Below are 23,989 nucleotides of genomic sequence, written 5' to 3'. Positions count from 1 at the left end.
TGATTACCCAGACAGCAAAGCCTTGTCTTCCAGGCGCCCATTGCATTTGGTGCTTATTTCTAGTGTCACAAACTCTTTATTGATTGCTTGTGTTCTTCCTTACCTGAACGTTAACTCTTTGAGGACAAGGACTGTGTTGTCATCTTGATAATCCCAAGCCTACTGCAGTGCTTAGCCTGTAATAAGTGCTCATTAGATATTGTTTGAATGAATTAACCAGGAGGACATAGGAAAGAAGAATAAAATGTTCCTTCTAGGAATTGGTTTATTTCAGTCATAAACTATAGTTCAGAGGTTGGCAAACCACAGCCCACCAGCCAAATTCAGCCTGCCACCTGTTATTGTAAATAAAGTTTTATTGAAATATGGCCACACTCATTCATTTATACATTATCTGTGGCTATTTTCTTGCCACAAAGGCAGAGTGGAGTAGTTGTGACATAGACCACATGGCCCACAAAGCTTGAAATATTTACTATCTGGCCTTTTACAGAAAAAGATTGCCAAACCCTGCTACAGACGATTGAACTTATTGTAAGTCATATTTTTAAATGCTTTTGGAGAATATGTATGTAATTCTATTTTGACACTTCAAGGAGCAATCATTTCCCTTAGGTATGTAAGCTAAACTCATCTGGGACTTCCCATTTGGGGGAAAAAAATAAGCAATTCACTGAAATCTACTAGAGAGTGTGAGTGAGGGACTACTATGTCTTGAGTCCCAAGCCCTAACTGTTTAAACTTGTGTTTAGTATAGTCATACCGAAAAAAGAAAAAGGAAGGAAAAAAATCCAAAATGCACTGGCCCTGAAAGTATTTTCTTCAGTTCACCAAATGTAGCTGCAGCCTACCCACTTGGTCTAGATTGGCTCCTTCCCGTCCCCAGGCCCCTTCCCACATTGTCTTCCTTGAGCTCCTCCCGGGCTCCTGTTAGTCCCTGTCATGATGAGAGCTGGTTGTTGATAGGACCCTGCACCTCCTCTCCCTCTTGCCGTCCCTCTCATTTCCTGTCACCATGTGATCAGCTTGTACCACCAGCTGCCCGCTGCTTTCTGCCATGAGTAGAAGCAGCCTGAGGCTCGTGCCAGATGCAGCTGTCCCAGAATCGTGAGCCAAATACAACTCTGTTGTTTTTACAAATTACCCAGTCTTGGGTATTCAGTTATAGCAACACAAAACGGACTGATACACCTTCTTCCCTTTCAGTTGTCACTGTTTAACACACTACTTTTGCTTACCATGTTCACTTTCCACCCCTACCATCGCATATCTCCCTTTGTTAAATGAATGAATGAAGTCCCAGATAAAGAGGAAAAAATGTCAGAGAATTAACATAGTGCCATTCACTCTTTGGAATGATCACTTGAGGTGGGAATTTGCCATCGATATGGAACAAAAGTGTCTTAATAGTCGCTGAGGCCAGTCTTTCTGTCTCCCTTCTTGAAGGTGAGTGACTTCTTTAAGGTGGTTCTTACAGGTTGCATAAGTGACTCACTCGTCTCAGTGAGTCTCTGGCAGTGCCTGTGTGGGCCAGAATGTCTCCTTCCTCCTGGGATTTTTCTTTTCTGGATTGTAGAGCAGATGGTAGCTGCCTCTTCAAATCTGCTACACCATAGCTGGTATCTGTGATTTGAGTTTCAGAGGATGGAAGTCACTGCATTTCAGAGAATTGGGAAGTACTATTTCTTAGGCCATCGTTTTCTCCCTGTCCACACCGAGGGTGTAGCCACTCACCCTCAGTGTACACTGGGGGTGTGCATGTGTGCACACAAACACACTCTTAGGATTGTGGGAATCTTTGCTTTGACTCTTTGATGTGGAATATGTCAGCATCAAATGTCTCTGTAAATACATCTTATTCTTATTGATATCTCCGTGCTTATTGTGATCAAAATAGCTCATAAAAGTGCTGTAAATAGAAACTCAGTGGTTACAATTTTAGCATAGAGCGGAAAACCATACATTCTTAGCTTCAGTCTCGGTTCCAAATCCTGTAAGCTTTATGATTTCGGGAAAGTTGTTTAACCTTCACCAGCCTCAGTTTTATCACCTATGTTATATTATATTTATACATACTTTATATTACTATAATATTAATATAATGTATCATAAGCATATATTATAATAGTGTATAAGTATATACTCTATCATATATTATAACATATTGTTATATATTATAGTTATACTGGATTATATTATTACATAATGTTATTATATTATTAAATATTATATAAGGTCAAAGATGTTACCTACCTCATCAGGCTGTTGTGGGGATTAACCACAAAGCTTTGGCATGGTCACAGGCACGTGCGCTTTCACTCCTATATCTGGCATGCATGATGGCAATTAGCAGCTCCATTATTCCTGCTTACAGACATACCAAAATATAAAGTTCCTCTGGTTCCCATAAAAGGGAGGAAGTAGGACCCTCACAGCATCTTTGCACATAGTTTTCTTTGGCCTGCTTATGCATCGTTACATGAGATCATGTGACCCAGCAGCTATTCGAGCTTCTGACTTTTGCAACTGGCTGAGAAAATCCCTGGTTAAACCCACAGAGGATTTGATTTGGGGAACCGAGAGCAATTTTGGAACACAAAGGTGAGGTTTGCTTGACTTTCGTACTGAGAGAGAGGATGAGGCTTTTGCAAAGTAGGTGAGCTGTGTAACTCTTGGTGTTTCTCCCTTGGCCTGCAGGGTGACTTCACCTGGAACAGCATGTCGGGCCGCAGCGTGCGCCTGAGGTCAGTCCCCATCCAGAGTCTCTCAGAGCTGGAGCGGGCGCGGCTGCAGGAAGTGGCTTTTTATCAGTTGCAGCAGGACTGTGACCTGAGCTGTCAGATCACCATTCCCAAAGGTAAGGCCCTGCCTGCCTCTACTGGGGCTCTTTTCACTCCACACATTCACACAGGAAGGAAACTACAGCTTCTAGGTCGCTGGCTGGCATCAGTGTCCATCTGAAAAGACATGATCAAGCAGGACGATTTGCACGTCAGCTGACACACTTATTTAAAGGGAAAGTGAACTTGGGGCATTAAAAAGGACAGCCGTGTGTATATCAGTCTACATGGATTCAGAACAGCAAATTAAAAAGAACTTTCAGAAAGGTCAATTTAAGGTATTAGAAGAAAAGCTGTGTTTATCTCGACCTGATTTCAAAATAATCATTTGAAAAAAATGCCTTGACAGTTTGTGAAACTTGTCATTCGACCTTATGCAAACTCAGAATCAGAGATTTTACCGAACGTCACTCATTTTTATCCAGTCTTTCACCTGGCCTGTCTATGTTGGGGTTCACCGCTCTGACCCTGGAACCAGTGCATACCGGACTGGCTGACGTTTTTACGCAGATCCTGACTGCGGTAAAGACAAGACGCCTGTACTGGAATGCTTTCCTCCACAAAAGTCTGCCTTGGAGTATTTACTATCACCTATAGAGGCACTTTACAATTTGTATTAGTATGTAGCAGAAAGGTAATTTGAGGCAGAATGAAAAACTACAGTGTTATACAAATAGAGTAGACCCTGCCATAAAAAGCAACATTGGCCAGTTTCATTTGTCTGAAACTAAAAGGAAAGCAGAAGAGGGATAGCAAGCTTCCAAAAACTAGAAGAAGGCTGTCTCTGGGGATTTCTGTACCCGCAGAACATCTCTTCTACATTGTTCTCTTTTGGGGATGGTTGAGGAGATGCTCCATGAATATTTATTCATAAAATAATTCACATTATGTAAATATATACACACACACACAGACACACGTGTGCATCTATACATATCCACACACACACACTAAGACACCTGATTCTCATCCATGGATGATTTTGCCCCCAAATCTCCAGGGGGAATCCGGCAATGTGTGGCTATACTTTTGGTTGTCACAGATTGGGGGAAGGATGCTACTAGCATCTAGGGGGTGGAGACCAGGGATGCTGCTAAACACCCTACAATGCACAGGACATCCCCTCAACAAGCACGATCAGGCCCAAGTGCCCAAATGCCCGGACACCAAGGTTGAGCAACCCTACCTTAAACACAAACATGTATTCACATTCTGTCACCCACAGTGCTAGCGGTGCTGTTTCCTTGGCTTAGCTGTGCCCAAGGGAAAGAGCACTGGCTTGGCGTCTAAAGACCAGGATTTCAGAACTTGTCCTGTCATCCCCCACACACGCGAGCTTGGGCATTTGGCCTCTGTAGTAGGAGGCTCAGTGCTCTGACTAGAAAGAGTAGCACAATGCATTAGTCTGTTTCTGTTGCTTATCACAGACTACTGAAACTGGGTGATTTATAAAGAAAATATGGGGCTGGCCAGTTAGCTCAGTTGGTTACAGTGCTGTGTTATAACCCCAAGGTCAAGGGTTCAGATCCCCGTACTGGCCAGCCACCAAAAAACAATAACAACAACAAAAAGAAAATAAAATTTATTTCTTACAGTTTTGGAGGCTGGGAAGTCCACAGTCCAGGGGGTGCACCTGGTGATGCCCTTCTCCTGGCTGACAACACAGGGTGTCACATGGTGAGAGAATGGCACAAGCAAAGAGAGCTTACATTCCCACTCATTCTCCTTATAGATCCATCAGACCCATGCCCATGACCACCCATTAAACTATCAACCCATTACTCTGTCAGTGGATCAACCCATTCATGAGGGCACAGACCTGGAGATCCAATCACCTCTTAAAGGCCCCACCTCTCACCACCACATTGGGGGTTAAGTTCCAACACGAGCTTGGGGGGACATTCAAACCACAGCACACAAAAACACTAACCACACAGAGGTTTTCCTTGGATGGTGAGTCTTAGGGCCACGTTTTTTCTTTAATCTAGAATCTAAGATTCTGTTGGAGGTCATGCCAAAGTGCAGAAAGGAGAGGGAGGCAGGCCAGAGGGCTGGCGAGACACCATGTTTCACTGACCTTTCTCTTTGGCTTTCTTGTCATGCTCTGCTCGCCACCACAACTATAGCCAGCTCCTCCTAGGAGGAAATCCCCACCCTGTTATATCTTTTCACACTAATCTCGCACATAGAGACCCTCAACTCAGGTAAGAAGAAAATCACTTGAGCAATTGTGAAAAATGAGTACTAGTGACTGTCAAGCCATGTCGCTGCTTCTCCCTAGGATGGGCCACCCTGCCTCACCTGGTCTTGGTTTGGTTGTAGGGTGGAGATGAGGCCTGCCCTTTACTCCCACTTAACTCACAAGTTGGCCCACGTGGGGCCCCAGAGTCCTGTCTCCCTTTAAGGAGCACAGACATTCTTTTCATTTCTTAAAAACATAAAAATGTTGTTGGCAAAACCAATGGGTAGTGAAGGGAATGATGATTTTGAAAAGTTTTTGAAACCGGGACTAAGTGCACATCAGATAAGATATCAGGGAACAGATATTCTTTGTAGCTTTGTTTTTTAATCCAGCTAATTTGATGTTTTTCTTTGTCCCCTACATAAATAACCTTTAAAAGAGTCCACTACATAAATAACTTTTACCAAACAATTTTATAAAACTTGTCTGATAGAGGCTCTGTCGCCATTGGATATTTCTGAGACTGTGTGGTTCCCAGCACATTCACAGATTCATGCTATCAAGACATTCGAAGATATTGCCAGGCCATGGGGGTTATTTTGATATTTTCTATCAAAATGGGAACGAATGATTTACAAATAATTTCTCACTTATGGAGGAAAGAAGGAATTGTGGGGCTGGATGGGAGAAAAACAGACGTCACCCAAGGGTTTCTGAAGCTATTGTTTGGGGCAGATGATTATAGACATCATATATTTACTGAGATCATTCAACTTGGGGCCAGTGGCGAGTTATGTGACATTAGCTTTGGTCTGAGTGTGGCCACTTGTTCCCCTGCGAACCCCCAAATGGAGGTTCTAAACAGGGTCAGATTCACTGTGTGCATAATTTCCCTGGGAAAATAAATATAGCACCCAGAACCTAAAACCTAAAGAAATGATACCAAGCCTAATAAGATAGTGAGTATAATGAAAGTGGAAACGTACTCAGTCTCACCTTTCTGTTCTCTGTCACTTTAGGATGATCACAGGGATTTATTCATGGGTATCTATTTGGAGAACGCTCTCCTGCTGGTGCTTCCACGGCTCAGATGAATGATATTATAACATAGTCATCAGCTGCCAAGGTTCACCATAGAGAGGGAGGAATTGACGGCGGAGGGGGATTGGGTACATTACTGGGGTGATCTCCTAGAGTAGTCTGCAGGTGCGATTCAGAGCACAAGTGGACGATTTAACCTTCTCTTGAGCTGTAACAATAGGTGGACATCAGTTACATGGGCACAAACGCAGGTGAGTTCGAAGATGGTGGAAGACCACGTGGAATTTTATTCCAGGTTCCTTGTCCATTTCCAGCAATAGGGAGCAATTTCATCCACTGGGAGTGAGCATGGGGAACAGGTCCTGGAGGTTTGAGGAAAGAAGAGAGGAATGGAAGAGGGGGGAGCTAATGAACCAGCAATGTCGTGGGACTGTGGGGCAACCCAAAAGGTCCATTTGAAGTTAGTAGCTGGGAATTGAAAATGCAAAATGAGGGCCGAGCCCGTGGCGCACTTGGTAGAGTGCTGCGCTGGGAGCGCGGCGACGCGGGTTCGGATCCTATATAGGACTGACCGGTGCACTCACTGGCTGAGTGCCGGTCACGAAAAAACAACAACAAAAAAAAAAAAAAAAAAAAAAAAAGAAAGAAAATGCAAAATGAACGTCCTGGCAGCTAAACACTGTGAAAGCAAAACATACCATTTTGTATTTTAAATTCCCCAGCCCTAGTTAATTCAAATCTCCTCTCCTCAGGGTTAGGATTTTCTCGTTGAGTTTAATGGAGGTAAAGAGAGACATGGAGGTTGAGAGTGTATCTGTGGTCAGTAGAATAATGACCCGGCAAGATGCCCACGTCCTAGTCCCTGTGAAATTTATGAATGTGATCAGTTAAGGTCCTTGGGATAGGGAGATTATCTTGGATTGTCTGGGTGGGTCCAAACTAAGCATGTGTGCACTTAAAGGTGGAGACATGTTCCTAGCTGTAGTCAGGAAGCAATATGACAATGGAAGTATGGTCAGAGAGATGCAATGTTACTGGCTTGAAGATGGAGGAAGGGGGACACCGAGCCAAGCAATGTGGGCAGCCTCTTGCAGCTGGAAAGGGCAAAGAAACAGATTCTCTCTTAGAGCCTCCAGAAAGGAACACAGTCTGTGTCAGGCTAAGGCTCACCCCTTCAAACCCATTGTACAGACTGGGTCACAGATCCTCACGTGCCAGGCTGGGTCACCAGACCCCTCATATACTGGTCGCAAGCTAAGTAGTTGGGAAAGATCCCAGGAGCTATTGGCAGAGTTGACAAGTTCATTCCAATGCCAGCTCAGTCCTCAGCTTCCTTAGCAGCAGGAGCAGCAGCAGTGGTGGCCTCCCAGGGCATCCCAGGCGCCCTGGCACAGCAGCAGCAGCATCTTGTAGCAAAAGCCTCCAGCAGCAGTAGTGGCCTTCCCATGCCCCCCCCCCACAGGGAGGTATCCCAGGGGTGGGGGGTACTGTGGATCAGAGCCATTCGTTCTTTATACTCAAGCCCGATAACCCAGGGTGCGAGTCAAACATCCAAACACCACCTGGGCACACATGTGCAATTATATCAGACAATAACCAAGGAACACCTGGGCACATGTGCATATTTACATCAAATGCTCGGCAAGATTCTGAACATCTGAGGGATCCTGACTATTTACTTTCACTTTCCCTACAGTCTGCTGACACCTTGATTTTAGCCCATTGAGACCCATTTTCAGACTTCTGACCTCCAAGAACTGTAAGATAATAAATCTGGTTTGTTTAAGTCACTAAGTTTGCAGTCTTTTGTTACAGCAGCAATAGGAAATTAATACAGTATGCAAAAGAATGATTATAATCTCAGACCATGGGGTCTAAATTGGATAAGAAGGGAAGTTAGGAATAAATAGAAAAGACATATTTTCCTTGAATAAGAATCAATATTATAAAGGTGTCAATTATGTCATTAATTATCTATAAGCTGAATGTGATTCCAAGAAAAGTACCAACAGAATTTTTTTTTTTTTTTGGTAATTTCACTAAATTAATTCAAACATCATCTGGGTGAATAATTATGTGAAGGTAGTCAGTGGAAATCTGATAAAGATGTCTAATGAAGATCATCCCTGTCCATTTATGAAAATATGTCATAAAACTAAAGCAGTAAGAGTATTTTACTGCTACACAATAGATAGGCAGATCAATGGAAGACGATAGAGTGCAAAAATGAGCCAAAATATATATGAGAATTTAATTACACAATAAATATGGTATTTCTTGTCAGAGGAAAAATGATTAGTATTGCATTTGAGATAATGAGACAACCATTGGGAAGAAAAATCTGGATTCACAGATTATCATTCACACAATAAATTGATATGAAAGGAAGATTTGAAGATAATAAATGAAACTACAAATGCACCAGAAGAAAACATAGCTAGATATTTATATTTTTTACACTGGGGAAGGCAGTACCCAGAAAATATAAAGAAAGAGGGACAAATTTTACTAAATTAAAAAAAAAAATCATCTGCGTGACAAACAAATGAAGAAATAAAAATTTATTGCACATTTGGCAAACTAAAGGCTAACCTCTCTACTATATAAAGCTTTATGACAAATTAATATGAAAAACAATCTGATTAAAATATAGACAAATTACAGGTAGGTCACAGAAAAGGAAATACAAATGATGTATTAATATTTGAAAACATGCTCACCCTCACATTTATTAAAGAAATGCAAGCTAGACACCAAGGAATTTTTTTTTTCTCAGATTGGCATGGCTCCAAAAGTTGGATTATGTACTTTATGGGGAAATTCATATACTGGTGGTAGGAGTATAAATTGTTGCAACAATTTATGAGGCAGTATCTATCTAAGTTGTAAGTGGCCCAACAACTCTACTTCTAGGAAAGTATCTCACAGATACATACTTAGTGTATTAGTTGGGGTAGGCTAACCACTCAGTGCCTTAACACTATAAAAGTGTCTTTCTTACTCAAGCACCATCCAATGCAATTTAGCCATGGTGGTGAGGAGGGCAGACTCTGTTCCATGCAGTTACTCAGGGACCCAGGCTTCCCACATCTTGTGGCTTCTCTCTCCTCCATTTCCATTCAGCCAGGAGATGCAGAAACTGAATAACTAGTAAGATTTACATAAACCATATAAGATGACTGATAAGCTTAATTTGTTACTCCTTCTAAACTTAAGATATTTTGAAAAGAGATTTTCGAAGATGCTGTAGAGAATGTAGAGAAAATTTTAGTGGTTGAAATCAAAATCAGTAGAGTTTTACCCTTGAGCCTGAAATTGCCCCATAGAGGCAAACCTGAACTGTTTCTGACTGTTCAGATGACTGCTTTTGGCATAGGTTCTAGATCAGACTATCTAGTCTATAAATGGCCCAATCCTTAGTAACAGGACCAGGAAACAAAGTCAGGAAATGATCAAGAAATGAAGCAAAACCTAATGGCCCGTGTGAACTTTTCACTTATGCAAAACACATCAACAGAGTACTTTTTATATATCAGGTGGTGTGTTAGGCTCAATTAATATTATTTTGATAACATTTTAATATAAATGGTAAAAGTCAGGGGTTAGTGACGGACCATGAGTCAAACCCAGCTTGCCATCTGTTTTTGTAAAGATCTGATTAGAACACAAACATGCTCACCATTTACATATCAGCTAGGGCATCTTTCACTCCATGTCAGAGTTATGTAGTTGTGACAGTGTCTCAAAAGTTTACTATCTGGCCCTTACACACCAAAAAAACTTGCTGGTGCCTGATCTAAGGTTAAATGAACGGAAGTAACTGATTTCTGCCACACTCAATATAGCAAGTTAGTGTAGATAGTACGGCTTAACCTCAATATATTGTAAGCAAGTATTTAAAGCCACATGGTTCTATGAGAAGGAAGTGCATATTCATGTTTTCTTTAGAGCTGTTGTTTTTCATATTCTGTTAATTTCTGATATCACAGTTGAGAAAGGCTTTGTTTATGTACTTTGAAAACAGTATCATGGAATGGTAAATAGTTGATGCTTTGAAAAAATGTGGACAATAGTCTTGTAAAAGAACACCCTGATGCCTCAAAATTGCTCGCTTATAAAGTGGTCCCTCACCCTTATCCCTTAGGCAATGTAAAACCCAAGTAAACAACTCAATGAAAGAAAGAAAATTATGTTCTTGGTCGGCCAACACTGCAGCTGTCTTTGGTTTGTGATTTAAATGTTGTTTTAGAAAATAAGGGTAACCTGGTGGGCAAGGAAATTGAGCTTGGGTGTTTATATAACAACCCTAGACAGAAAACGCAGCTGTCTTCTTTCTATGTTATCCTTGCTGGCAATGCCCACTTGAAGAGGTGATGTGCTAGAACTGCCCATCAAATCTTTTCGTGTAATTATAGATGAAGTTGAAACCTGGGGTAGAACCCGCAAACTCCACTGTTTTAGTCCGTTTTGTGTTGCTGTAACAGAATGCCTGAAACTGGGTAATTTATAAAGGAAAAAGGTTTATTTGGCTTATGGTCTGGGACTGCTGCGTCTGCCACGGGCCTCAGGCTGCTTCTACTCATGGCAAAAAGTGGCAGGGAGCCAGCGGGTACAAGCAGATCACATGGCGAGAGGAAGCAAGAGAGAGAGAAAGAAGGTGCCAGGGTCTTTTTAAGCAATGAGCTCTCGCGGAAACTGATAGAGCGAGAACTCACTCATTAAACCCCCCTCCCCCAGGGAGAGCATTAATCCATTCATGAAGGATCCGCCCCCGTGACTCAATCAGTTTCCAACACTGCCACATTGGAGATCAAATTTCCACATGAGTTTTGGAGGGGACAACGCATCCAAACTCCATCATCCACTGTAGGTAGAAATGCTGACAGGAAGCAAACACCACCAAATGGGGATGATCAGGGAGTAATTAGACCACTGGGCTTAGAGGCCCCTCAACAAAGGTATCTATTGTGTGAGCTGTGGAGCTAATTGTACTTGCTATGTGTCCACAATCACGTTTTCTGTGATCCCCCCACAGGGAATTGTAATTTCTCACGGGGTAGGGCAGATTCTTTGAATCTGGGACCACAGGTACACTGCCCAGTACCCCACTGGCCCTCAGCAAATCTTTGAGAAGTGAATGCACCCGTGCATGCATATTCTTCTTTAAAATTAAGCTCTTTCTTTCACTCTTCTCTTTCTCTCTAAAGAACATCAGCAACCTTTCTCCCATTTCCCCCAGGATCTCCAGTAATGATTTCAAAGCAACCTCAACACTTCCTTACTGCTCCACCCCAGGCTCAGTTTCCAACTTTGATTGATAGTCTCATAGGGTTAATGTGAGTTTTAAATGAAGTAATAACCATAATGAGCTTAAAACATGTTCTGATATCTTCTACGCTCCACATAAGAGTTATCTATTACCATCATCATCATCATTATTGTGATCACCGTATCACTTTGTCTCGTGTCTGCCCTCAACCCTAGGTCACTCCATCGTTATGTATCATCTTAATGAAAGCCAAAGATTCCTACCTGCTTTTCTCAGTTCAGGGCTTGTCCCCCATTCTGCCCACCACACCTAAAACCACCAGAGTAATCTTCAGCCACAGAACTACTCCTTTGTTGGAAAAAACCAACAAAAACAAAACTCCCAAGGCTCCCTATTGCCCATCAATCTCTTTATCAAAGCCATTTAGAATACTATTTCATATAAAATAGTGTGTTTGCTGCAGCCTGTTCTGAGGATGCACTACAGACTTAAGTTTATTTGTCTTAGAATAGTAGGTTTCAAATTTTTTGTCCATAATCCACAGTGAGAAATACAATTTACATCTCATCTTGGGAAACACATGAACCAAATAGTGCTTATCTTTATTAGAGATACACTTGGGTATCATCTATAATATTCTCTCCCATCCTTTTCTGTTTGATTCTGTTTCATTTTCTAAAACATGTTTGCCATGACCCCCTACATTTTCTTGATTCATGAATAGGTTATGGCCCACAGTCTCGGAAGGCAGAGGAATGGAGAACAGGCAATCAAGAAGAAAACAACAAAAAATATCAGTATGGAAATTTTTTGTTCTTTGCTGTGGCTCTAAGGGCCTTGGTTAGGTGGGTGGCACATTCTGTTTCTTTAGGGTTATGGAATTGAACCTAAGACTAGACTCATAACCTAAGCATCTTGTGCCTTCTCTGTTTGGAGCCAAACTGGGGGAGTGATACCCAGAGGGCTTCCTACACTGCTTCCCTGCTCTCTGGATATACAGCCCGGAGGAGATAGATATGCAGGGCTTTCAGCTCTAGCTGCAAGGGAGGACACAGCAGCATGGCAAAAGTAGTCCATATCCTCAAGGGATTACTGGTCAGTCGATAGAGAAAACACAAATATGTCAATTAATGTACAAGACAGAGCAGTGGGTATGATCTGTCCAAGTTACATTTCGTGACCCTTATAGATAGAAGCTGCCTCATCCACCTACTCCAGGAAAAGCCAAAAATAGCAGAGAGACTTTCCTGCGGGTTCTTTTGTAATTTTCTTCTTGGATGCTCTCCTTAACACCCCAGGGCTTGTACCATGTAAAGTTCTCAAGCGTGCGCTGCTGTGCCCATGCTGGTGCTGAGCAGGTATGTGGTTCTTTAACCATGTGCATTGTGCCTTGCCGTTCACAAATGGCTTCCTTTATGTTCTCAGACAGTATAGCTTCCTCTCCAGAGTCTTGTCTCTAGTGGTCACATTCACACATATTTGCATTTCTTTGTTGGAGCAGCAGCCTCTATTGCACAAAGCTTTGGCGTCTTGAACAAAACTTTCGTCACTGCAGTTTCTGAAATATTCTGGCACCTTTCAAAGATTTCAGTATTGCACTATTATCTCTGTTGGGATCGTGGCCCAAAGTAAACTTGGTAATTACAAAGAACACCCCATCCTTGAAATGTGAACAGGAGCTTCCATTTTTGCTTTTTTTCTTGGTTTTCCTATGGGCAAAGTAAAAGTAAATAAGTATTAATTGAAATTAAATACTGAGTGGGATTTTTTGTGTTTGCTTTTTTTGGTTTTTTGGGGTTTTTTGTTTGTTTGTTTGTTTTTTATCCATTTAGGCTTTCTAGATCATTTGAAATCAAGCCCTCAGCATTATTTAAAAATTCAATTATTGAGTATTTATAAAATTTTTACAAGTGGAAAGCTCTGGAAGAGTAGTTGAAGGAGTCTCCACTTAAAATAGGAGTAGGCATACTAGAGCCCACAGGCCAAATCCAGCCCACTGTCTGATTTTGTATATAAAGGTCTATTAAAACCCAGGCATAGTCATTCCTTTCTGTATTGTTTGTGGCTGCTTTAGTGCTACAATGGCAAAGTTGAGTCATTTCGACACACATATATTTTGGCCCACAAAGCCAAAAATATTTACTATCTGGACTTCTGTGGAAAAAGCTTACTGACTCCTGATTCAATAGGTAAATATTAGTTTCATATAGTAATTCATAGTTATCCATGCAGTTGATCAACTGTACTATCACATTCATGTCAATTTCTTCATTACCTTAATTTTATTTTGTAATGATCAGACCTTTGTAACCTTCAAATGTTTTAGTACTTATATTATATGTGGCCAAATATTTTTTCAAATGGGCTAATAAATTCTCTTGGTGGCACTAAACAAGAAAGAAAAGTTAATATTTTTATGAGTTGTTTGAACAAGTGATGTCACCATGTAGTCTATAGGTACATAAGTTATGCATTAAATGGTGATTTTAATAATAAGTCAATATCCAGTATGGGCTGATTATTATTCTCTGGATTGATGACTGAGAAGTTAGCAACATTTATCTGTAAAGACTTATTTACAGATTTACAGCTCTTTGTAATCTGGTTTTCCTCCTTCTCTTACTCTCCCTATCTTAGATCCCACCCAACACACACAAATTCAAAACTTCTATGGATGTCTTTTCTTAAGGATACCTGGCATTATATGACATGTCCAGTGGAAATGAAAGTAGAAAACAATATCCCACGACAGAATTTTGGGTAATCCACTAAGATGCTTTGGATCCAAATTATGGAAGCTCAACCAAAAGTGGCTAAAATAATAAAGACTTTTATTATCTTACCTTATAAGGAGCCCAGAGGCAGGCTACTTTCAGGGCTCATTAATTCAGTGGCTTTCCATCTTTTCTCTCTGCCATCATAGTGGTTCACCTTGTTCTTTAGCTGGCTTCCCTCATTGTCACAAAACAGCTGCAGCAGCCCCTGGTATCACTGTTCCTACAGCAGCATCAAGAGGCAGAGAAGAGCAGTGACTCTGAAGAAAGAATCTTTTTAAGAATAGAGATGCATTTTCACTGCTACCTCCCAGTAGACTTCCCTCCCTTCTCACTCCCTTGAATTGCAACACCTGCCAGTGCCCAAATCAGTGCTGGCAAGCACAAAGAAATCACTGGCACTGGCTTGACCAAAGCTTCCTTTCCTGAGGCTGGGGTGAGGACTCGTACCAGAATGCATGACTGCATGGAGGATGGGCACCTAACAAAATGGGGCAAGGAAGAGTTGGGGTGGTGGGTGGAGGGGATCAGGATGGAGATGGATTTAGATTAGAAACCACTGGTGTGCATAATGGCAATGTCATCTGTCATTGAACACAGGCAGTGGGGAGGAAACTCTTACAATCTCCTATTTATTTGCTTTGGTATCTAGCACAGTGCCTTGCATTTACCTGCTGCTAAACAAATATTTGAGAAATTGAATGGAATACATTAAAATTTTAATCATAGCACATTTATTTATATAGTGTTTCCATGTCATATAGAATTGTTTCAAATGGCTCAAAGGATAACCAAAAACAAGGAGTGGAAAAGGAAAGGATGAGGAGCCTAATTGTTTTCATCTAATTTCATCTTCTGTTCAGTTACTGAATTTGAGAATGCTGTTTTCATGGGAGCAACCAGCAGAAATTTTTAGGAGTTTGCAAGACTGAAAGTCTATGGTTTAAGGATATTTGATTCCCTTCTTATGTATTCGTTATAAAACAGTATCTGTCAAAAGGAAAGCAGTAGAATTTGCCCCTTACATAGGTCAAAAATCATGCCATAGGGAAACACCATTGTCTGACTCTACCTTTTCAACTTGAACTACAAGCTGTAGCTTTAAAATAAGTAATAATGAAACTTCCATAATTTGGGGTTTAATTTTCTTGAGTTAACAATCTAGGGTATTTTCTTGGGAGAAGAGATTTTTGTATTTTTGTTCTCCTACCTACTTTCTTTCCTTTACACTCCAGGAAAGAAGTATAGCTTAAAGAAATGACTTGCCAAAAGCTGTTTTTCCTGCCCTGACATCTGGAAACTTCTGTCTCTGCAAATACAGTGCCTACCTAGACTAAGTTAAAAGTATTGTTTTCCATTTAAGGACTGTGCAATGAGAGATGCAAATTCCGGAACCTGGAAGGACAGACTAGCTCCTAGCTTGTGAAAAGACAATAGCAGGGCTGCCCCTTTAGAATACGTGCTTATGGGGGAGGGGGGGGTTGTTGTTTTTTAATCTTTCTAATTGTTTTTTGTTGTTGTTTTTCTTTCATTTTTTTTCTCATAGCACTTGAATGCAGAAAAAATGACAGCAAGTGACAGATCCTTCTAGGACATAATTTGATCATCACCAGTTATTGCAGCAAGCAGTGATTACTAAGATCACCTAGTTAAGGGAAAACTGTAGTTGAGCTTTTAAACCCATGGCATCCAAACCATGAGATCAGCTTCCCTACCTCACGTTTTGGCAGAATGAGGAGACATACTCAACAAATCAAATATCTTAATGATTTTCTGTAATACAAAAACATTTTCTTTGAGGTTCAAGAATCCAGAAGGTATTTTTTTTTCCTCTTGAAGATGATATAGAAAAATTTTTTAGAACTACTTGCTCTGCCAAAATAATTTACACAAAACAGGAAAGGTTTCTTAGTGTGTAATTTAGCTGGAAGTATGGTGACTTCCAAGAATTGACTCTCTTTACAGCAGTGAGAGATTCACAGAATGTTCTCAGTTTTTGACCACAGCTTTGATAATTTCACCACCACTTCGACATGTAAACTGGGGGGATTAGTACATTTCACAAGTACTTTGGGGAGCCTCAGCTTGAAGGGGAGGCACGTGTATTGCTTAGGAATAGCATAAAGCATTTTCTTTCCCAGAAAAATGTAGACACTTTGAAAATAAGTTTTGGAAATCCTAGCCCACAAGGTGCTAGCAGGATAAAGAAAAAGTGTTTAATTCACTGAGATTTATACCAAGAAAAATGACCTGATCTCCCTATTTCTACCTTCCTTCTTCTATTTTAATTAAGGTTAATGGAAGAACTGCTAAGGATAGGGTGATATGTAAACGGAAACTCTGATGACCTATGGATTTGATTAAATAACCAACAATCTATAACATGGAAGATTTCTTGAAAGTTACACATGCACACACACACACACACACACACACACGCACACACACATATCTCCAAAGTTGACTGAATGGTGGGGCCAGTTTGGGCTTGAATACATTGTTTTCCACTTTTTTATGTAGGTTTTTTTTTTTTTTTTTTCCTTTCAGAATTCCTATTTGCCCCTGTCTTGAACTCTGGTTCCCACTTAAGTAACTATCAATCCACTCCTGAATTTGCATCATTTTTCATCAGTAGAATATTTATTTGATAAACAGTTGGATTACTAAGAATAAAAGATTAAGAGAGTTAGGATAACCAGGAAGAAAGGTTTTCCTAAACTAAGCAGTCACCATGTGATTTATTGGGGGAAACCCCCAGCAAAATTCAAAGGCCCCAGAGAAGGGTAACTTCATTCTTTAAGATTGAACTCAAACATTAGCCTTTGCAAGCAGAGTTGGGGGCAGCTTTCTTTCTTCTGTCCTCATAGCACCTAGTAAATGTCTTCACTGAAGCATTTTTTCATTTTTTTAAAATTAGGTTTCCGCATATCTATCTCTAGCACTAAACTCTGAGTTACTTAAGGACAGAGATAGTGTCCATTCTTCTGGGTTCACAGCACCTAGCTCAGAGTCTCACCTACAATGTGTGTTTAATCAGTGTTGCATGGATGGATGGATGGCGGATGAGCCAATTTTCTAGGGGGAAGATGACATTTAAAGAGATAACTATTATAGTATAAAAAATATTCCCAAAGCAAGGAGATTCATCATGTATTATGGCACAACATCCCCAGACAGAGAATTGCTTACTTTAGGATAAAGAAGAAATCCCTGCTTTTACTCTCCTTCTAAATCTCTGGGATTCATCCCAGGTCAGTTCTTAGACTAGAACATTGCACTAGTCCCACCAGTTTCCCTTTCCTGGATACCTTTTTGATCAGGGCTGCTCTCCCTTTCATTTCTTGGGATGGATTTTGAATATGGAGCAGGCAACTCAAAGGAGAAGGGTGATTTTGAATTCATTCCACTGAAGGTGGTGATGGTAGTAACTGGCTGCTATGTCCAGCTCAGCTTTTCCTAGAACATGATTTTAACTGGGGTACTGGCTCCCTGGCTCCCATAAGTTCCTATCTCTTTTCCATAGTGGCCTTACAGAGACAATTAACCTTATACTGATGAGCTCAATCATTGGAAAAAACCAAGCATAGAGTATGGGCACAATGAATGGCTGCCAAGTGCCAGGGACCATTAATAATAATATTACTTTAACAAACCTCCTGTTCCATACTGGAAATAAAATATGTGGTGTGGTCTTTTTCTTGCCTTATTTCTGGGAGATCTGTGGCTTGAAAGTCCTCAAAAGGACTTTAGATGAGATGAAAGAATGAATTTTAGTTTTAGCAAAGGATAAAATATGAGGGGTCTTCAAAAAGTTCATTGAAGGATTTGTATTAACTTTTAATTCAACTTTTCCATGAACTTTTTGAAGTACCCTCACATGGTATTAGTAGACATTTTTATAGGAGAGCCACAAATTGTATAACTCACTTAATTCATATTCATATTTCCATATATATGTAAATGTATGTTATATTTTATTTTTAAAAAACAATATTTTGGTTTATCAGGATAAGCCTAGGAGCTTAAAAAATAAACAGATTTCTGTAGTAATCAGTATTCTTGGATGCAAATGAAAAATGCCAAGTCTGGATAACTTAAACCAAAAAAGGGATCAGAGAACCTAAGATTTCGGAGAAATCTTAAGACAATCTAATCAGGCACCTATGAAAACATCGCCAGGGCCATAAAAACAAATCTGGCCGAGCATCTTAGCTGTCCACTCCCTTTCCAGCAACGTGCTCCACCAGAATGGCAGCTGCAATGGGTGTTTTATGTTGGCTTAGACACGTGTTTTCTATCAGTTTGGGGAGATGCAAATAGGAAATTTTTTCAGTAGTTTCAGCCAGGTCAGAAACTCTGACTTGTGAGTCACCTCCTTTGTTGCCATAAAGTTGAGCTCCCAATTCTGCAAAGCACTTCAGTGAACAGTGCAGATCTACATTTTCTCACATGCTTGACAAATGAGTTTCCAGACTTTGCTTGAATACATATGGTGCCTGGGAGAAAGAATTTAAATTTTACTTTTAATTTTTGAAATAATTTTAGATTTGCAGAAAAGTTACAAAGGTAGTACAGAGTTTCTTTAAGCCTCTCACCCAGTTTTCCATAATGTTAATGTTTTATATCACCTTGGTAACATTTATCACAGCTAAGAAACCAGCTTCAGTGCATTACTGTCACAAAACTATAGACTTCATTCAGATTTTGCCAGTTTCCCCACTAATGTCCTTTTTTCTGTTCCAGGTTCCCATTCAGGATACCACATTGCATTTAGCTGGGCATCTTTTCTTTTCTTTTTCTTTTTTTTCAAATAACAAACTTTCTCCTCTCACAGCTTCTGTGAAGAGTTTAGCTTGGTCGTTCTGGTCCAGGTACTCTTGTGAGATTGCAGTCAAGCTTATACGGGGCTGCAGTCATCTGAGAGCTTGACTGGGGCTGGAGGATCCATTTCCAGGCTCACTTATGGGGCTGTTGGCTGGAGGCTTCAATCTCTCACCACTTAACATTTTGCATGGGGTGTTGCTCATGATATGGCTTCTCCCAGAGTGAGAGATGCAAGACAGAGAGTACAACCACCATGGGAGCCACGGTGAAAAGTGCTTTGTTTGAAACAGCTCATGCCATTGCTGAACTACTGCATTTTCTGGTAAAAGTGCCTTCCTGTAATATCCTCCTGAATCCTTGTTCTGGCCCATGGCGGGATGGCTAGTAAGTCTCTTTCTGTGTCATGTTTAGTCCTCTAAATAAAAGGAAAGAGCTATGATGTCCCCTGACTCTTCCCTGAATGCTGCACAGCATCCATTCATGCAGCCACCTGCCATCAGATGCTGTTCCACACCCGATCTTGTCCCCCAAAGGGGAACAAAAACACCTGATACAAAGAAATACAAAGTGTTTACTCAAGGAACTTGCTTTATTTCCCCATTTGGGGAAAATAGTCTTGAGGATTTGGTAGAGCAGTAATTATAGGCAGACTCCCATTTCTTTATAAATTGAAGGAAATTGCTATTATGCCCAAAATTCGACCTGATATATAGAGGCTTAATAACTTGTAAACATTTTTATATTGTTCTGTTTAAAATAGAAACTGAGATTGGGTATAAGGTGAGCATCCTGACAGGTGGGGAAATGTGAGTGTTTTGTTCACATTTACATGGTTTGGGCTGATAGCTGCTCTCTAGTTAGAGGTATGCATAGACCAGTGGTTCTCAACCACAGTGGTTTTGCGCACTGGGGGACGTTTGGTGACGTCCAGAGACATCAGTGGTTGTCACAACAAAGTATGTGTGGGTTCTCTTGCATCTAGTAGGTCAAGGACAGGGATGCTGCTAAACATCCTATGGTGCACAGGGAGTCGCACCACAAGGAATTATCTGGCCCCAAGTGTCACCAGTGCCAGGCTGAGAAACCTGGCATGGATTACGTGCAGTTTCTAAAGGACCACTTCCCATTCTGCTACCCAAGTTTCTCTTTTTGTGTCATTTTTTCCTCACTTTTTGGCTGAGCTCCCCTCATTGCCTATGAATTCCTTTGGTTTGCTTTCTCTGAGAGTCTGTTTTTCTGGTCCAAGTAAATACCGAGGCAGCTGTGGCTGGGGAGACAGGGAAGGTGGTGCCAAAAAGCATTCTTTCAAGTTTCTCAGCAGGATTTTTCTGAAGATTTGAACAAGCTGGAACCTTCCTTTTAAGCTAGAAAGGGGTTGCAAACTCCCAGGTAATACATTTCTTCCAGCTAATACAAATGGGCGCAGTGGCCCATGGCCAGGTGCCTGTGCTGGTCTGGACGAGGGTGAGGAGTGTGGGTCCAGGGCTGCTGTCTCTCCCACCTTTCTTGAGAGGCTAGAAATCCAGATATGTTTGTGAACTCGCCAAGCTTTTGCAGTAGGGCTCAAGTTTTTATAAATCACTGTGTGAGATAAATACCACCGGAACAGAAGGGTGCTGGATGTTACCATTTTGCAGCCACTGGGCTAATTCTTTGCCTGTGTCTGTGCCACACCAGAGGTGGCTTTGTCCCCAGCAGACATTTAGTAACTCTTACCTTCATTTGCTATCTCAGTGCATGTGATTTCTTCTCCTTTCCAGTAATGTAATCCTTACTGAGCTCTGCAATGAAGGGATTTGCAAGGGCTTGAATAAATGTTGGTGCCATGTCTTGTATCCACAGGGAATGGGTGTAGATGGCCTCCATTCTCCATGACTTCCTAGCTAAGAAGTGAGCCTCAATGCCTTCCTACCCATCCCCCAGGCTTTAGGGATGGCAGAGCCTAAGTGAACACCATGAATGGATGGCCATTGCTTTGCAAGCACCTCCCAGATGGGAGAGTCCTGGACCACCTCTCCTGCTGCTGAGGCGAAGTGACCTCAAACAAAAGACTTCCACTTCTCCTCGCAGGCATCTGGCTTCTGCTCTCAGCCACACCTGTCGAGACAGAGCCATGCTTATTGGAAAGAGCTGGAATTTGGCTTTGAATCCCAGCTCCATCGCCTACCAGTTCTGTGATTCGGGGAGAATTTGTTTTAATTCTCTGATTTTCAGTTCCCTCAACTGTAAAATGAGTCCATCAAAAAGCTACCTCAGTGGATTGTGTGTTGATGTGGATTGATACTATTATATAAATATAATATTTAATATCATATAAAAATGACTTACGCTGGTCCTGGTGCATATTCAGGGCTTAAAAGTTGTTAGTTTCTCTTTCCCTTCCCTCTCTAACTCTGTCTTACTGTGAGCGTGTCAGTCCACATATCTGGCCCTTCTTGTCACATCCCTCGTGTAGGCACCATGTGTTCTTCACTACATCACAGGTGGAGATTACGAGCACCAGCTTTGGCATTGAATAGCCTGGGGTGCAAGTTCTGAAGTTACCATATCCCAACTTCTGTCCATCAACAAGTTACTTGCCTCTCCTAACCTTAGTCTCTTCATCTGTGTAATGGGGAAAACGATAGTATGGGCTTCATAGAGCTGCTGTGAGGAGGTAATAAGGTTGCAGATACTTAGCACTTAGCTCATAGTACATGCGCAATAACCACTATCTATTCATTACTACTGTATGCCTATGTCACAGGGAAGTCGTGGTGGTCAGAGGAGATCAAAGGCCTTCAGATATTTAGGAAAATTAAACAGGCAAGAACTTTCTTCCACAGGACTTCCTTGCTGAGTTTTCCTCCCCATTCAGTTAATGTAACCTTTACATTGTGCCATTCTGTAAAAATGGTGAAGTCTTTTGTTGTTGTTATTTGTATTGAGGAGTAACATACATGTACATAAATGTGAATGTGTATAAATAAAGCTCAGTGGGCTTTTAATATGTATACATCATGTAACCACCAACCAGATCAAGATATAGAACATTTCTGACACCCCAGAAGGCTCCCTCATGCCTCCTTTCAGGTAATATCCATTCCCCAGAAGTAACCGTTACTCTTCCTTCTGTCACCAAAATGAGTCTTTCCTTGGATAATGTTTTTATTATCTCCAGAATTAATTTAATATGAAAAATACAGTTTTATAACCTTCATTCTCTGAATCTGGTCACCTTAAAATTAGGAGATGTGTACTTATTGCTCCTGGGTTCCCTGGAACCCAACACAAAACCTCCCTCTGACTTCCTGGCCTTGGACAGTGCAGGCAAGTCCTCAGGGCATGTCCCTCCCTGTGCTATTTGCTTGGAGGGAGACAAAAGGCTAGAAGGCATGGTCTGCCCTCAGAGAGCTTCTGGTCCAGCGAGTGAAACAAACAAGCCTTAAAATGGAACACCACCAACAGCAAATGAGGCCACAAAAAGCAAGTCCTAGAAGAACAATCTTGTGTTTTCTTGTCTCAGCCCTCCTGAAGACCCTGTCTATGGTTGGTCTCCCCTAAGGGGATGCCCAGAATAACCACACCCCACATCCATGGCTCCTTTGCTTTGGGGTCACTAGGTCGTGGAAGGCCTGCTGCCTCACCATCTGCTATTGTGTCGTGTGTGTTGTGAGGTCTCCCCTGTAGGACGCCATCTCCTCCGGGCACATTAAGGAGGACTTGGGCAGTGCCCAGTAAAAGGAGGACATGTGGAGGCCACTCCCTAAGTGCTTGTTCCAAGATGCCTTTGGTCAGGACATTACCCAGGTTCTTCTACAGGTCACCATTGTCTGTAAAACAGTGTGCACACTGGGAGCAGTTAGCAAGCACTTGCTCATCACCATTTATACCGTAAAACATTTCAGTGCAATCTTGACAGTTGGGGAGCTTGAATTGTTTTTAAAGACGGAATGGCATTTATCACACTTATTGCTATCCGAGGAACTGGCTGAACATGAACTGTTCATGATGGCTGCAGGTGCATGGTATGGCAGGCTCTTGAGCAGGTTTTCTGTGCTCTATTAATGCATTTTTCACTTACCATATTTTTGATTTACGATGGGCTTATCAGGATGTAACCCCATTGTAAGCCTAAGAGCATCTATATAGAAATCAAAACGAATGATCCACAACTACCTGTGTTGGTGAACGAAATAAACAAGGCAGGAAAGATGACCTACCGTGTGATTCCATTTATGCATCTCAGAACAGGAAAAACAAAACCATGTTCTTTAAAAATACGTTCATAGATGACAAAACTACAAAGAAAAGCCAATAATTGATTATTGCAAAAGTCAGACCTGAAATTACCCAGGATGAGGAGAAGGGCGGCATGTCGGTCATAACCAAGGTACTAGCAATAATCTACACCTTTGGCTGTCAGACATGTCAGAACTGGACTTCTAATTATTATTTAACCTGGACATTTGTATTTATACACATCTACATATGATACATGCCATAATATTTTTAAAAGTTCTTAAAATCTATTTTTTAAAAGAAAATGTCCTGTATCCTGTATGTATTCTGGCTCTTTGATTTATTTGAATTTTAGGATCTGCCCACTCATGAAAAATAAATCTCTTAAGCTTTAATAGACAGTTTAGTTATTCTGCTGGACCAGCTATTTAAGTGAAGGAATTAACGGTTTTAAAAAACTAAAATTTTGGTATTGTCAAATACATTTGGTGATATGAACTAGTGATGCACAAAGCATTACGAAGTGGAAGACGTGTGAGTCCTATTTGGAGAACAGATTAGAATATTGCGCAATTCATGTGCTTGTTGCCTGTAGGTGTAGAATAAGTCATGGTAGGCCCTAAGTAGTTAGATCAGCTGTTAGACGTTGAAGATATGAATATTTACATGATGAAAGAGATTGATGGCTGTTTGCCACGTTGCAACTGATTTACATAATTTCCCCTTATACAAATCTCATGAGTGCAAGAGTGAAGACGTTTTCCACTCTGTGGGAGGAGATTCATTTTAGAAATCTTTGAAAGGGAGGAGGGATTGAATGTGCCTGTTAATTATATTG

The 23,989-nt window shown here is 41.1% G+C and overlaps 1 protein-coding gene across 1 annotated transcript in view; it reads left to right on the top strand.

Annotated features, from left to right (window-relative positions):
• ARHGAP6 (Rho GTPase activating protein 6) overlaps positions 1 to 23,989 on the top strand; it is a 483,079-nt gene that overhangs the window by 397,243 nt on the left and 61,847 nt on the right. Inside the window, exon 2 of the mRNA XM_063083843.1 lies at positions 2,698 to 2,857. Within this exon, the coding sequence (XP_062939913.1) occupies positions 2,698 to 2,857 (160 nt within the window). The remainder of the gene's footprint in view (positions 1 to 2,697; positions 2,858 to 23,989) is intronic.

This window comes from Cynocephalus volans, chromosome X, assembly GCF_027409185.1.
Source record: "Cynocephalus volans isolate mCynVol1 chromosome X, mCynVol1.pri, whole genome shotgun sequence".
Lineage (NCBI taxonomy): Eukaryota > Metazoa > Chordata > Mammalia > Dermoptera > Cynocephalidae > Cynocephalus > Cynocephalus volans.
Note: the sequence above shows the minus strand (reverse complement) of the source record. Positions and strands in the feature narration are given on the sequence as shown.